General features: G+C 47.8%; 1 protein-coding gene across 1 annotated transcript; it reads right to left on the bottom strand.

Annotated features, from left to right (window-relative positions):
• Positions 1–4,271: 4,271 nt before the first annotated feature.
• Positions 4,272–13,271, bottom strand: LOC100121044 (beta-1,3-galactosyltransferase 5). Its single transcript, XM_001604579.6, has 2 exons — positions 12,585–13,271; positions 4,272–9,593 (listed from the first exon to the last, which is right to left on the bottom strand). The coding sequence occupies exons 1-2, from the start codon at positions 12,712–12,714 to the stop codon at positions 8,449–8,451; spliced, it is 1,275 nt and encodes a 424-aa protein (XP_001604629.1). The 5' UTR covers positions 12,715–13,271; the 3' UTR covers positions 4,272–8,448.
• Between the last annotated feature and the right edge of the window lie 2,099 nt (positions 13,272–15,370).

The raw sequence follows: 15,370 nt of genomic DNA, 5'->3' as shown, positions 1-15,370 counted from the left end.
AACGTTTCCTCTTGGCGTGAATTATCGAAAGACTTTTTTCTCTGAAAAGCATCGCATTAATCGCTTCTCGATGAGCCTCGTTAAGAAATAATGAATCCCAGCTCTCTCGGCTTTTTTTCCGAGCAAATGGCGAGCGCGCGACGTTTTTTCCCCGGAATCCGGAGCGCAAAAACGCGTAATTCGATGACACGCCGAATTAAAAAAAAAAAAGAAAAAAGAAGCCGCTGACTCACGCGCCTTTTTTTCTCATGGCACACAGTCGTACACTTACGGTACCTCGTATTAAGTAACGCCGCTCGTAAAGAAGAAAAAAACGACCGGGCGAGGGATTTCTTTGTGCGAGGGATCTTTGATTTATCGGGGATAAATAACGCCCTGAGTTTCTCCAGCGCGACGACTTACTTTTATCGAAAATACGGCATTTAACAGTCTCCTGTCTAATCGGACGTCACTGCAGCAGTCGATGCGAATATCGGGATTACAAAACTCTTGCCCTCGGGCGACCCTGATGTGCGCGCACTTTGACGAAAAATATCGACACAACGTGTCACGTGATCGTCCTTCGCTGACCCGCATACTGATAAAAGCCGCCCTTGATGCACCTGCGCGCTGGACGAAACGAGCGGAGGCTTCTTTATTTGAATAGAAGGTGAAATTAATCACAGCCTATACCTGCGCGCGCACGCGCGAACGAGCGAGCGTATACGTGCCGCGTTGAGCGTTTTTTTTACGACTTTTACGCTCGTTATGCCGCGAGATAAAAAACGAATTAATGCGGCATTAGTCACGAGGCGAAAGGAAACTCATCGGCGCTATAAATCACCGAGCGAACAACAACGACGCGTAACTTTTCGGCGAAGCTTCTAATTCGGTTACGGAAGAAAATTCTCGGTTGAATAATATATATACTAGTGCATCGAGAAATTCAGATCATAAGCGACGATCGTCACGCGCCGGTGTCTCGGCCATCGACACGAGCCTTGAGGCCCCTCGCCTCGCGCGCGCGTTGGGACCTTGCCGCGGGGCCTCTACTCCTATATACCTACTACACGCGTATAGAGGCTTGTACAGGCGCACTTTCGCGCGGAGCCTTGGCTGCGATAACGATAGATATTCTCTCTCTTTCTCTCTCTCTTTTTAAGTGTCGAGAGTATCTCCTTTATTTTTACAATACACGGGAGAGCTGGATTTCTATTCTCGGCGTTTGCGTCGTGCGGACTCATCCGCTACCTTTCGCGTCTCGTTATTTTTGTATCAGGAAGCGCGCGTATAATCGTTGAATTACCGGCCGTAATAACCATTCGTTGTATAGAGAGTACAGATTCCTCGGATATTTTCGGCCTCGCCTTGCGAAACACGCGCTGCTGTGCACAGCGCACACCTCATCTCCAGAATCTCTTGAGCAAGCCAAGCCGATCCTGACGTCACTGAGCAATTGCCCCGGCCGGATTGTAATTTCCCGGTCGTTATTAATTTGGTTTACGCGATTTCAAAAAAGAGGCGGCGGCGCTGGCGCGAGAGAACGGCTAATTGAGCGTTTTGCAACTGTATACTGCGTAATGACGATGCGTCGCGCGCGAATTACGTGTATGAGTGTACTTTTTTCTCTCCGGTCATAGCTTCTGTGGAGAAATCGATCCCTCGCTAGTTTATAGGACTTTCGCTAGCGTATGACGCATCGGAGGTCCTGCGATTCGAAATTCGCGATTTTTATTTATTTATTTTTTTTTATTTCTATACACACAAAGACGCACTTGCAGGCTTGAGGATCGTTTAATTCCGCGAGGTCGTTGGTGGCTGTAAGGATGAGAAACGTCGTCGCCGCGCCTCCGATGCTCCCAAACCAGTCGAGGCGGAGAAGAAGAATTAACCGGGGCTAATGCACGAGATGCGCACCGGCAAACCAGTTTCTTTTGCCTTCGCTCTCTCTCTCTCTCTCTCTCTCTCCCCTGGACTTTGCGAGCCAGAAGAGCTGGAGACGGGAGGAAATTCTGCGGTCGTCGAGCTGCCGCGCGGAACATTGATTAATGCTCGGCTTCGCGCGCTCCCGTGAGAGGAGTCGGCGAAATTTTTGGGAACGTCTGCAGCCGCCGCGAAACTCGTTGCAGTTTTTGCTTGCTATTCATGGCAAGCCTTTATTCGAAATCGTTAAAGTTTTACTGCACGCCGAGACGTTTCAATTTCAGTTTATTCGATTTTCAATGACTGAGCGCTGTTGTGCACTCTTCCTGACGACAAAAAAGAAGCAATCTACGCTCTAGGCTCTATTAGGAAAATCGCGTTTCAGCCAATTAGAAGCGAACCGCTGAAGCGATTGCTTTCTCCCTCGATTATCGACACCCGAATACAACATCTCTCGCGCAATTAAAAACGGCACTTGCAGCCGCGCCGGTTGCAAAACGAGCTCGTCGCGACGCTCCCTGATGACAGACTGCGAGCGCATTGACAAATTTATTGCGCTAGCCTTCGACGCTAAGAAGAGATAAGGGAAACCCGAGATGCGCGCGGCTACTATATGATATACGCACACGCTCGCGTCCTTGCGCCGGCGGGACGTCTTCTCTGTATACTTTCGCCTCTCGCTCCTGCGCAAATCGCTGAAAAGCTTCTATCGGCTAGGAATCTCTCGTTACGCGTGTGTGCACGAAAATCCAGGAGGCTTAATTAATCGCGGCTCTCTTCCGCGAGTGAAACTAAATTAGCGGAGGCGTGATGCAAGGATTCGCCGTTACGCAAGCGAGATTTTCAAAGTTTGTTTTTTACTTTATGCTGTAACGCGAACGCCTGTAATATAATAGCGATGGGCGATAAGGGGCAGAATTTTTTGCGGCCAGTTGCGAGAGCCGCTAATGATTTCGAGGTGTGTGTGTGTGTGTGTGTGCGGGCTGACTCACTGGATTTAACCTACGCGTTTTATGGTCGACATATTGCGCGAGGGGGGATTTTAGCAATCGCGCTTTTGAAACGAAAATGCATCTGAAACCGAATCTCTCTCGCGGGACAGTATCATCGATCAAAAAAATTCCAACTGGCTCATACACTCGAGTTCGCAAGAGAGACGGTGTTGTGCGGTGTATCCATCGTCGGCGCAATCCCGCGCTGTTATTATATTTCTCTGCGGTGTAAGTAAAAGAGATTGCGAATTATACGGTTTCGACTAATTGACAGCTGCTCCCAAGCGCGAGATTGTTCTGCAAGCAACGTAGGTCGAAATTTACTTTTTGCATCCGAGTCTTCGCGAGCGGCTATTTTCGACGCCATGAGGTGTTCGACCGATTTTTGACTTTGTCACTCCGGGTTTATTATGATGATAATGAAAAGAGGAGGAGACGGGCGACGCCCGCTAATGCGTGTTTTCGCATTAAATAAACAAGTGTCCGCAGAGACGAAGCTGCCGCACCCCAAAACGTCTCGTATTATTTCTATATCGACCCTAGTACGCCGAGGCTTTAAATCGAAAAGTTCGAGCGCGCGATTTCTGGACAAATTAAGTCAACGACGCGTAACGACATAATTCTCACTTCGATAAAGCAACGCATAATACAATATACAAGCGTATAACTGCGCGAGTAATTAACTTTTCGAATCCTGAAACTAGAAACTAGATCCGTGACTAGCACACGTGCGCGCGATTCGGATAAACGTTTTAACAATTACCTAATTGACCTTGTCACTCGTCACGACGGCGATACAAAGCAATAAACGATCAGTTAACCAAACACAGAGAGACGCGCGGCTTGAACGTGAATTACCGGCTCGGTTAATTAAACGCAAACACGCAGAGAGACACACACACGTGTTTGCGCTGAGCTTCGCATGCAGAGGAGGGAAATTCGTATTTTCGAATCGAGCTTCGAGTGTGACCGGTTATCGATCGGATTTATTTCGGTATAATTTACTGCGTACCTGCCCTCGCTCCCGTAAATAAATATTTCGTCGTCGCGATGGAGAAATGATTGATAGCCGGACTTTCATTGGAACAGCGGGACGAGATAACGCGGAAACGACGTCTGGCGCGCGTGCGTATGGCGCATCTCCATGACGCATATTCCGCTGACACGTAATTTTTGTAAATTCATGAATATACATTTCCTAACGCGGAAGCCTCGAGAGCGCGCTGTGCTGCAGCTTGGAGAATAAAATAAAAAGTCCGCTGCGGGCGATCGATAATCCAGATAATACAGATAAGATTAACGAAAGTCTTAAAAGCAGGCGATTACAGCTGCGCGAGCTCTGGGAGGACACATTAGGAAGAAACAAAGTCAGGGCTGTTATGTACACAAGAAAGTCTCAAATTTATTATACGGACATTTACAGTTTCCCGATATAATCATAATACATATCCGAAAAAAAACGCATCTCGGCACACTCTCACCTCACACGTACCCGCTCATCAGCGCACATCGCCGAGTAGTACATAATTGACTGAAACCTCCAATTACCCACTCGCTCTCGACACTCTTAGGCTCTCAAAAAACAACAACAGCTGAAAACGCATAACTTGGCTGCCGTTCGAGTATGATCGCCGTTTTTTGTCTCTTCCCAGCGATGAATTTTTTTTTTATGCACAAAAGAGCGAACGCGATCCCCGAGAGAGCTGCATAAATAATAACAACCGCGTGCGCTCAGTCAGCGACGAAAAATGCGGTACAGACATGCGCGCGATAACGAGCTAGAGAGAAAAAATCGCATCGAGTTTCGCGATATTGAGAAAGAATCCGCGGACCGGATGGCGCGGAGTATAATACAATATGCAAGAGTTATTAGATTGGCTCGTTCGATGGGGAAAGTTTCTTCGCCAGGTACACCGTACGGAGAGTTATTAGGGAGACGCGCGGGGAATTTCCGCGCGGCATTCTTTTGCTCGAGAAACAAGAAGTTGTCAGAATACGCGACATTCTCCGCCCCCGCTCTACACCGGTTGAGCTTTGTTCGAGAAAGATCGAAAGAAAATCCGAGCTCCGATTTTGCGCGACGACGGCTTCGACAATGCAGAGCTATTCGGAAAAGGTGTGCGCGCGCGCGCGTGCGTGTGTGTGTTGGTATTTCCGACGCGAATGCGCGCGTGGGCGAGCTCGATATGTGCCGCGCACCGCCTGTCCCGATAATTTCCTCAAACACTTTCCATCGCGCAGCTCTCTCGCTGCACTAATCTCCCCCGGTTATCGCTCGGCCGCTCTCATAACGCTGCAGAAAAGAGACAAAAAATTCAAGCGCGTACGCCGACTGAAATTCTCATTCCTCGGGCTTACGTGTTCGTAAACCAAAACAGACGGGACACGAGTGCTGTGGATGATGTATGTGTAGACGGACACGTGCGTTCGTTTAACAAAAGGAGACTCGTCGGCGGACGTTTACGAAAGCGCGAAGGAAAAGCAACAACAAAATCGATGTGTCACATGCGCTCGGCTTTTCTTTTTCTTACATATTACTTTAATTCACATGGTTTGTTTGGCCTGCGAGAAAGAATCGTAACATCGAGTTTCTCTTTTTTTTTCCTATGCGCTCTGCACACGTTACATGTATAAATATATTTTCGAAGAATTTCAAGCGGCTTATGATAATACACTGTAAGCGTAAATTTTTCATAAAGATTGAATTTTTTTACATATTCTCATACGTATGGATAATTTCTTAGTAAAAATTCTCTATAAGCTAGTGTAAAAAAAGTCAAGTATTTTTGCCGTTATATAGGATATTCAGTTACGAGTACACGATGTTGTATAATTTAGTGAAACGTTTTCTCTACGCGAGGTCAAAAGAATCCGATAAATAGTTTAAAAAAAAAATGTTTATTTATACATGTTATATAATCTTTAATGGATAACTTTGGAAAACACGTAGTCGCACAATGGGAAAGCATTTAGAATACGATTGATTCGTTCGAATCGCGTTAAATTTTTTCCGTCCATTCAAGCTCCTTCGCTTGCAGCCATTCGCTTTACGACAGCAGGATCCTTGGTCCCAATTTCAAATTGAGGCAATCCAATTTTTACGCTCCTCTCCGCGGCGTAATAGGTCATTTCCTTGATATGTATTATTGTTTCGAGGGAGAGACAGAGAAAAAACGTCACCTTCCTCGCGCTGCACCGTGTCCGATAATGCGATTTCCCTCGAGGACGGAAACTGCAGAGAGACATGAAGATGTAGATTAAGCCGGCACAGGTGAAATGAAAATAACAACAAGCTCTGATGCACGTGCTTTGTAAATAAATAATAATTTATTTAGAATTATATAATTAATTTCAAATGGCAATCTATCGATCGGAACAAAATTATCACGAGGGAAATTTCTTCAGAACCGGGGGCAGGGGGTTTTACACTGTATATAGAGAAACAATCCTAATCGTAACATAAAATAAACATAACAATTTTGATCCCAAAGGAATGCTTAATTAAACGTACTCTAGCAGCTAGTCTACGCAAACTAATAAGGCAGCATAAAAACTTTTCATTTTTTTGTCCTGGAAAAGAAAAACGCGTGACGTACTTAGAAACGCGGCTCCCGGTGTTGAGAGCCGGATGCCGCACGGTACGATTACATGTCTGCACTTCTTCGCATTTTATGGCACTTAAGAAACTATAAGTTGTTCGTTCATTACATTTTTTCTTTGCTCGATCACTTCTCGTTCGTAACAAATTTATACAAAATAACGGAAAGGAAAAACCACAACACTTATTGCACGTTACCATATTCTGTACAAAAATTAAAAGATTGGACAAGTTGAGCGAAAACGTTTACAAAGACATGCGTATCGCCACGCAAAAGTGAGTAGAATTATCTAGGCTCTGACTAGATAATATTATGACGAAAAGAAAACGTGTATGGGTTGTGTGTGTGTGTGTGTGTGTGTGTGTTACTCCGAATTCCAGCCAATGCCTGCGCCGTGAGAAAAACACACACTCGGGGTGGACGAAAAATCTGCACCGAAGTGACGCGCGCGTGCGCGAACAGGAACAAAAGTTATTTAGAGGAAACGCGTGAGCTTAAAAACTGAGTATATCTTATTTAAGTACAATATCTGCATAACCTGCACGGCTTGTCAAAAATATAAAAATTCAATTATCTTACAATACAATATTTGTTCTTCTCTTTTTTTTGTCTTTTACAAATCGGCTTCAGTACAATATTCATCATCACCAACCAGTCTGTCTGGCGCACAAGCGTCGCAAGTTTGACGCTCGACTCGAGTCTCTTTAAAAGTTACGTATAAGAGCTTATAATAAAAGAATTAAGGTGTAAGACTCCGACGACGTCACTGCGCACACATACGAGAGTCAAGTGTCGTTTATCTTTAATTAGGTACAAATAGAATTTCATTGTTCTACTCGAGTATCATCGATTTATCTACTCTATTACGCAAAATTTCATGATGCGATTTCCGAGCGAATGAGAGACAGGCAGAAAAAGAGACAAGGAGCTCTCCGAGTTTGTGAAACAGGATTGCACCGAAGCCCTTTGCTCTTGTAACTTCGGCTGCGACACGTGGCGTCGTTCTTCTATTTTCGTGATCCGACGTCGCGCCTCGCAAAATTGTCGAAATTCAATGTCGACTCGACTCGCACATTGTGTACCCATTCCGAACAAATCTCTTACTCTTTAAGAGGCACTCGATTCGACCACGTCTCGTACGTCACCAACTTCAACTTAAAATATAATGAAAGAATGGTGAATGGCTGTTTGCAGTTTGCTGAGAGACGTCGCAGTCAAACCAAACAATCGGACGCGAGAAACGTCCCTTGTTCTTCTTCCGCTATAGAAAAGAGCGCGAAAGTCGAATAGGGAGACGTTTCTCGAGTCTCGCGCGGTGTATCGCTGTTCAACGATAAACTAACAACTACGTACTTAATCGTAAGATTGAATATACAACTTCGAGCTTAAGATTAAATGATTTGTGCCCTTCTGCACTGCGGTGCGCCGAGTGAGGCTCAATGCAAGCGATTCTCTAAATTTAAGTCCCTTATAAGTAAGGAATCCGCTTTTAAGTATGCCCGCGTAGAATTCTCGGAAGAAAATAACCTATCTATAGTATCAGGACCGGGTTTTGAACCCAGGTCCGGTATTCGATGACTTCATAAATTTAACGTATCGCACAGAAAAAATGGCCACCATTGTATCTAATTTCAAAACGTCTACGAAATACTCGAAGAGTTTTTTTATACAAAAACGAAATACCTAATTCGTAAAATCACTTAATAATACGTAATCTTACAGATGTAACATCCTGAAATGCAGCGAAGCGCCATCTAGAGGATGAGCAACTACGACCTAGAACTCGCGTCGAGCCTCACTTCCGCGCACATGATACAAGGGACACACCGGTGTCGACACACGCACTGCATCCCCCGGGGAGCGTCGTTTCACAAACACCCCCATACCAGTGTAGCTTTTGATCCAAGTAGTACGTATGCATACGCGAAAAAGAAAACCTATTGTTTCGTGGTCTATCACTTGCACTTGGTCTTGCCGTCGAGCAGCTTCTTCCAGAGGTCGAACTGCTCGCTGTACTTGACCATGTGTATGCTGATGCCCCGCTGGACGTTGCACGGGCTGTAGGATATCTTCCGGTTGAGGAACTCGTTCGCGTGCGAGCGCTTGATGCCGAGCTTGCTCGCCACTATGCCCGTGACGAAGACGTCCTCTAGCTTGAGAAAGGTCTCGTTGAGGGCGCCCTCGTAGAGGTTGTGCACGATGTCGCTGGACATGAGGTAGGCCGGGCCCGTGCAGAAGTCCGGATAGAAGGTCGGCTTGTACTGGGCCGGCGAGACGTAGTACTTGCTGGACTTGTTGCGCACGGGCTTCCACTTCTTGGCGAGCTTGCCGAAGATGACGTTCTTGTCGCGCTTGTGCTTGTTGATGAAGGACACCAGCCGCGGCACGTTGATGAACATGTCGTCGTCGGTCTTCAGGACGTACCTGACCTCCGAGCAGTAGGTGTCGACCCACTCGAGCGTCGAGATGGTCTTGAGGGTGAGGTTCGAGTAGGAGTCGAGGAACCTGCCGCGGATGATGTCGCCGTACATGTCCTGCTCCTTCTCGAGGTTCCGCTCGAACTTGGGGTCGTTGGTGCTGCCGAGGATGAAGACGATGCCGATGTCCCGTCGTTGGCCGAAGTGACCCCAGGTCTGTCGGATCGCGGTCCTGGCCTCGAAGTGGGTCGGCGCCGACATGATGATGATCACCAGGTCCATGAACTTGCCAAAGTCCGGACAGCGCTCGGGTATGGCTACCGTGTGTCCGGCCGAGTAGATGGCGCGCGCCGAGTCCTTGTCGATGACCGGCGCGGTAGAGGGCGCGACGGTCGTGGTCGTGGTCGTGGTCGTGGTGGTCGTTGTGGTCGTGCTGGTCGAGGTGTTGCTCGGGAGCTTGAGGCCGGCGCTCGTGGAAGACGACGAGGACGAGGAAGCCGAGATGACGGTGATGACGGTCGAGAGATTGCCGCTCGGGCTCGGATTGTGCGATGCATTGTTGACGAGGGTCGGGCTCGAAGCGCCGTTGTCCGACAGGTTCTTGGACAGCAGCGTCGAGGGCACGTCAGAACTGCTCGCGTTCGCGTGGCCGCCGTGAACCGACTCGTAAAAGCTGGAACGATCTGCGAACATTGCAAAAGAGATTGCTCCTTTAGATTGTCGAACGACGTCAACACTTTCGTTTGCTCTCTCTCTGAGAGTACATATAGAGAAGCTTGAGTCGCGCTTAACTCGCTAAACGCGTCAGTTGCGCTTCTAATCGCTAATTGATCTTGCTTAGTCGCTAACTCGCTCTCTCTCTCTCTCTCTCTCTCTCTCTCTCTATCTCTCTCTCGGATTTCAAAGAAGGAAAATGCATTTTTCCAATTAAATCGCGCTGCTCTTTCGAGAAGCAAAGACGGCCTCTGCTAATCATCGTCCAGGACGCTCGCATCAAGGGGGAGGGAGAAAAAAGGCACAACGAGGATCAATCCAAAGCAATTTCACGTAACGAGGGCCGCGCGAAATTGGACGGTAATGTCCGCGCGCGCACAACGAGCACGAGAGAGAGAGAATCGAAATTTCATCCGCGAATACCCGAGGTCGAATCGATCAGTCTTTCGCAAGCGACAGGTCGAAAAATTACGCCGACCGGAAGGCCCTGCGTTGTTCTCCTAAAGGACACCGCGCGCTCGATGCTATGTGTACTTTCACTTATAGGCAATATCTCGCGCGAGTTGCGCAAGCTTTTCTCTAGTTTAGATTATTATGCACATATATATAATGCATGGGCGCGTTCGCGAGTACACATGCGCATTCGAGTGCATAATGGGATCCTCGTTTCACAATTTCCTTCCGATGCAACGGCGGATATAATGACATTCTCGTGGAAATTCGATGCTTCGGAAAGAGAGAAAACGCGCGACGCGCTTTCCCGCGTATTTTTTTTTTTTGTCACGCTTCGTCGACCGTCTATGGTTATTGGCGATTTCTATTGTGCGCAACCGACGCCCCTTTGGCAAGGAGATTTTTACTTCGGCTGAGGCTATGAATATAAACGGTCGCTCCTCGGAAAACCGATAACGCAATAGTGTGTATACCTTCGAAAAAAAAATCCACACTCGCTTCTCTCGTTACAGTACAATAAAGTAGCCGAGATGAAGGTCGATATTAACTCGAGACGCGCCGCCGGTTTTACGAGGGAAATTTCGCACACGAAAAAAATTCAATCTCTTATTTTCGGCTAAATGAAGACAGTAAACGAGAGTCGAGTGGATATACAACATGCGACGGAGGAACGAATGCTGCTTTAGAAATTTCCATGAATTATGAATGAACGAAAAAGAGAGGCGTCCCACCGGCGTCATATGTAAAAAGAATTTCTCCGGATCTCTCGCGCGCGCGCACACCTGCAGCGTGCGCCCGATGCAGAATAATCATCGTGTAAGTATGTAGTCATTCGAATTTGTCGAGTAGGCACGCGGCTATTGTTGCGCTGCGCGCGCAATCGGAAGTGAAAAAACGAGAAAACAAGCTGAGGAAACATCGATACTTATACAGCCGTAAGAGAGTATAAGCCGACACGCAACGAAGGCATTAAAATGCACGCGCAAGTCGAATATATATATATCTTTTGATACGAGACCGTTTTCTCGCAACTGCTTGACTTTGTAATTCTCGACGTCTCACCAGCTGGAATTCAATTCCCGGAATTTCGAGCGATTTTTTGAAAAGAGAATTTTTTTCCAATCCGTCGCTAACGAGAGAGCTATGAGAGAGGGCGAATTCAAATGGAAAAAAGCACATGTACAGAAAGCGATTTCTCGAGAGAGCTTCGCTCTCGTGTGCAGGCCGTGCGTCCCATTGAGCGTTCGTTAGCATCGGCCGTAAAAAGCGGTGAAATCCGCATCAGCGACGCTGGAACGCGTTGGAAAGTAAATCGAGCGAGTTTTGACGGGGAGAAACCAATCGGGCATCGTACGGCTATATCTTCTCAAGAATTGCTCGTAAGTACACCTCCGCCAACTTTATCTAAACGAGCCCCGCGAGCCGGAGGTGTTTAATAGAGTTGAGCAACTGGCCACAGTCCGTTATCAAGATTATCAGGCGAGCGTTGCATGTGTGGCCACAATACCGAGAGAGACGGGCCGGCCAGTGCGGAAAATTGATTTATACAAGCGCAGCGCCTGCATTTTTGATGCGGCATGCAATGTCACGCGCGAGTCTTCTCCTTGTTTGTGTTACACGAGGTCTGGGAGTCGTCTTGTTATTGACACAGCGGAGAGCCACACTGGGTTTACTGATAAGCAGGTAAAAGGTTCGCATCGAGTGCTTTTTTTGTCCTGGAGAAAGAATTCAAGCAGCTGATGAACAAAGCAGTACGATCAAGATTGAGAGATTAAAGACATACATGCCCGATGCACGTATTTATAGCTATGAGCTGTGAGAATACGCTGAGCCGGACTGCAATGATCAAAATGTAATTATGAATTCTGGTATGACACACTGATTGTGAGATTATGATTAAAGACTTTACGTAAGTGCTAATGTAATATTGAAGAGTAGACGGATCAGCTCTAGAGATGGAATTCTTTAGACCGATTGTTACCACAAGCGTATCCATTACAAGAACAACATACCACATTGGATTTGGAGAGACTCTCTATGAATGATAATGGAAAGTTTCAGAAACGTGTGTTTCTTTGCTCGAAGCATTGCATCAGCCTTCCACGAATAAATGGCAACATTCTAAATATAAGTGCCTAACGCTAAAAATACTGAGTAAACTTTGTCCACCTGTCGGATGAGAAATTAATAACCTGCAGGTATCAATTTAGCGCTCGACCAACAGCTAAATCAGATACTTTACCAGTAAGGGAATCTCAGAGATACAAAAAGACAGTCATGAAATGAGAGCTGAGTGGCACGCAGTAATAGAGCAAGCGAGCTTTTGATTTGTTGATTCGCTGACTTTCATAGCTGCCTGCAATGCCAATGGCTCCCAGAAAAGCCTCAGCAAAAAGAAACGGATAAGAGAATCCTCAGCAGCATACCAATAGCACGAGTGTAACCCAATCCCCCTGCCTAAAAAAGAGATGGTCTAGCAAAAATTAAAAAAAAAGGCCTCCACTCACTGTAGCTCCTGACAAAGGCGTACTGCTGAATCTCGCTAGCCGTGGTCCTGTAGTAGGTGTAGAAGGTGAGGCCGATGAGGGCCAGGATGAGGCCCTGCAGGAGGCGGCTGCGCAGGCTGATAAAGCTCATGACTACTGCTCGCTCCTGGGCACGGCATCCGCGCTGAATCTCACGTGCGGCAGCCTACCTCGGAACTTGCCTCTGCTGTCTCGCTCGCTGCACCGAGGACTCCAATGCCCATACCCCCGTAGACGACGACGGCCCTTAGTCAAGGCTCGCGCCCGTCTACGTCGCGCAGCTCGCTGCTGGGCTTTGAGGTTAGGTCGCTCATGTCGCTCCCTTTTTATTTACCTCCCCTATCACTCTCGCGCTCTCTGCGTATACTCTGTCCGCCGCACTTCCGGATCGACAGCGGCCACGGGGAGTATGTGGCTGGAAGGCGACACCGCGGGCGTATACGGGAAGGAGTAGTCGTGTGTGCAAGTGCTCTGCAGCTTACAACTCGTGTATCGCGATATACAAGACACGGGGGAGGTAACCACTGGCGAAAGCTGCGGCGGCGGCGAGTCCACGTCGCGTTGGCGGCCGCGCATGCACTGACTCGTCGGGAGCAAAGAGCGGACTGACCGAACAACCGATATTCCGCCGCGCTGCTGGTGCGGCGCGCGCAGCGATCAGCTGCGCTCACTCCGCTCCGCGCGCTCCGAGAGAACGTATATATAGGTACACAAGAGTGGCCCGACAGGTGCCGAGTACTCGAGAAGAGAGAAAGAAGCGACGAGGAGCTTTTTTATGCTGGGCGCTTGTACTTGTACTCTTATAGCGATGGGTAAGTTTACGATAACAGCCGTCTTTAGAATCGCGAGATCGAGAGATTCCGCACGGTTTTCGCGGGATAAGTCAGCTCGTTTTTAAAATATGATTCGATAAATCATGCCAGTAAAAAAGACGCGATTGACGCGAAGGTCGGAGCATCGGATGATTCCCGATTTTTTCCGGCTAATCACCATAACCTTCGATTCGAGGAAAAGTCGGATATATCCCAAAGGAGTCGTAAGCGATCGTGACAAGTTCATTCGTCAATCAGCGCGAGAATCTCGTTTCCTTTTACATAGAGCTCGTTCTCGTTCTCCTTATCCTTTATCTCGTCCGCTTTTCCCAATTCGTCTTTATTATTCCTCTTTAGCGCATCTCCTCTGCTCGTAAGCTACTCCTGTTTCGGAGAAACCGGCCGATCAGCGCTAGCCCCGATTACCGCACTTGTTGTTTTTTTTTTTTTTTTCCAGCTATAATCGCACGACCGTATAAACTATCGCGGAAAATCTTGAGCGCCGCATTCCCTCGCATTATTCTCCGCTCAATATGTATTATTTACTCGGAGAAACACGTACTTACTCGCTGAATGTTTCACGTCGATTTTTTACCCCGATAGCCGCTAGAGCCGCGCGCGCGCGTTATTTTCTTCGAATGAATTGTTTTTTTTTTTCCATCTTCGCTATATTCTAACCGCGGCGGAGGTGCTTTTCTTTCATTAGTCATAGGTGCTCGCTCGCTCGCTCGCTCGCTCGCGCGTCCTACTTCCTTTTCCTTTTATCGCCTGCGATCGACGTTACTTAGTAGCGACTTCGATGCCTAAGTATATATATGTGTGACGCGCGCATGCCTTCGCGGGATATCGGATGGAAATAAAAGCGATATCGTTCGAAAAATTTTCGCCGGCGCGCTGAGGATAAAGAAGCGAGCCGTTATTTTGCGACTGCGCTACAGATGTCGCGAGCGTCGTCCGACGGCTATGCACTCGCTGGCTGTTTGGCGAATCGTTATCCTATACCTATGGCTACTACTTGCTGTAATGTCACTTTTCGCACTCGAATGTTTGGAGTCGTATAGACTTGCATCCGAACGGGAGACATAACCTCAAAATCAGCTATAGTTGACATCAAAGTAACGCCAGCGAACGTGACGAATCGAGAGCGCAGATTAGCATCGGTAAAGCACGATTTTCGCAACGGGGAGAAAAGCATCGCAGCTCTCACGAAACACCGATCAGTACACGTTATCGACAGGGCTGCAGGTGTGCAGGCGCGCATAATGCGAGATACGCGCGCGGAAATCGAACCGCGCGCCGAGCAGACAATGGAATTATATCTGGAGCGTGCTGAGAGGGAATTGTTCCATTAAAGGCGTCGCGCATGTGTTTCGTGTCCCCGAGTTATTCCACCTTCGAATAAACGATTTCACGGACTATAGCGGCACGTGTGAGATACAAAAGAGAGAAGCTATAATTGCACCGGCGCAAAATTCAAACTTCAAATCGCGAATCGTTCACACGTGCCGCGGCGCACGTCCAGTCGAGGGGAGAACAAGAGCGATAAGCTCGTAACAGTCCGAAAGCACGGGCGCTTCCTGTCGTTTGGCCTAGTTCTTCTCGCTTTTCTCTCTCTCTCTCTCTCTTTTGTATCGCGTTTTCTATACACACACTCGCAAAAAGCTGTACGCACATCTCCAGATAGAGGGGGGAGGCGGCGCGCGATATTCCCAGCTGATAACGAAGCCTGACCACGGAAGCCCATAAGCCCGGCAAGGATGAGGAAGGAAGAAATTGCCGCGGACTTCCCGAGCGCCGCCGGCACAGTGCGTCCTTGGCTTCTCTCTCTCTCTCTCTCTCTTTCAACACTATAGAGGGATAATTTTTTGCATCATTCTTCGCTAATAGGATTACGGACTGCAGTCTTCTTATATCATCGTCGTCGCGAGCTGGGAACGCCTGATAATTGGGGGAGGA

Source organism: Nasonia vitripennis, chromosome 1, assembly GCF_009193385.2.
Source record: "Nasonia vitripennis strain AsymCx chromosome 1, Nvit_psr_1.1, whole genome shotgun sequence".
Classification (NCBI taxonomy): Eukaryota; Metazoa; Arthropoda; class Insecta; order Hymenoptera; family Pteromalidae; genus Nasonia; species Nasonia vitripennis.
Note: the sequence above shows the minus strand (reverse complement) of the source record. Positions and strands in the feature narration are given on the sequence as shown.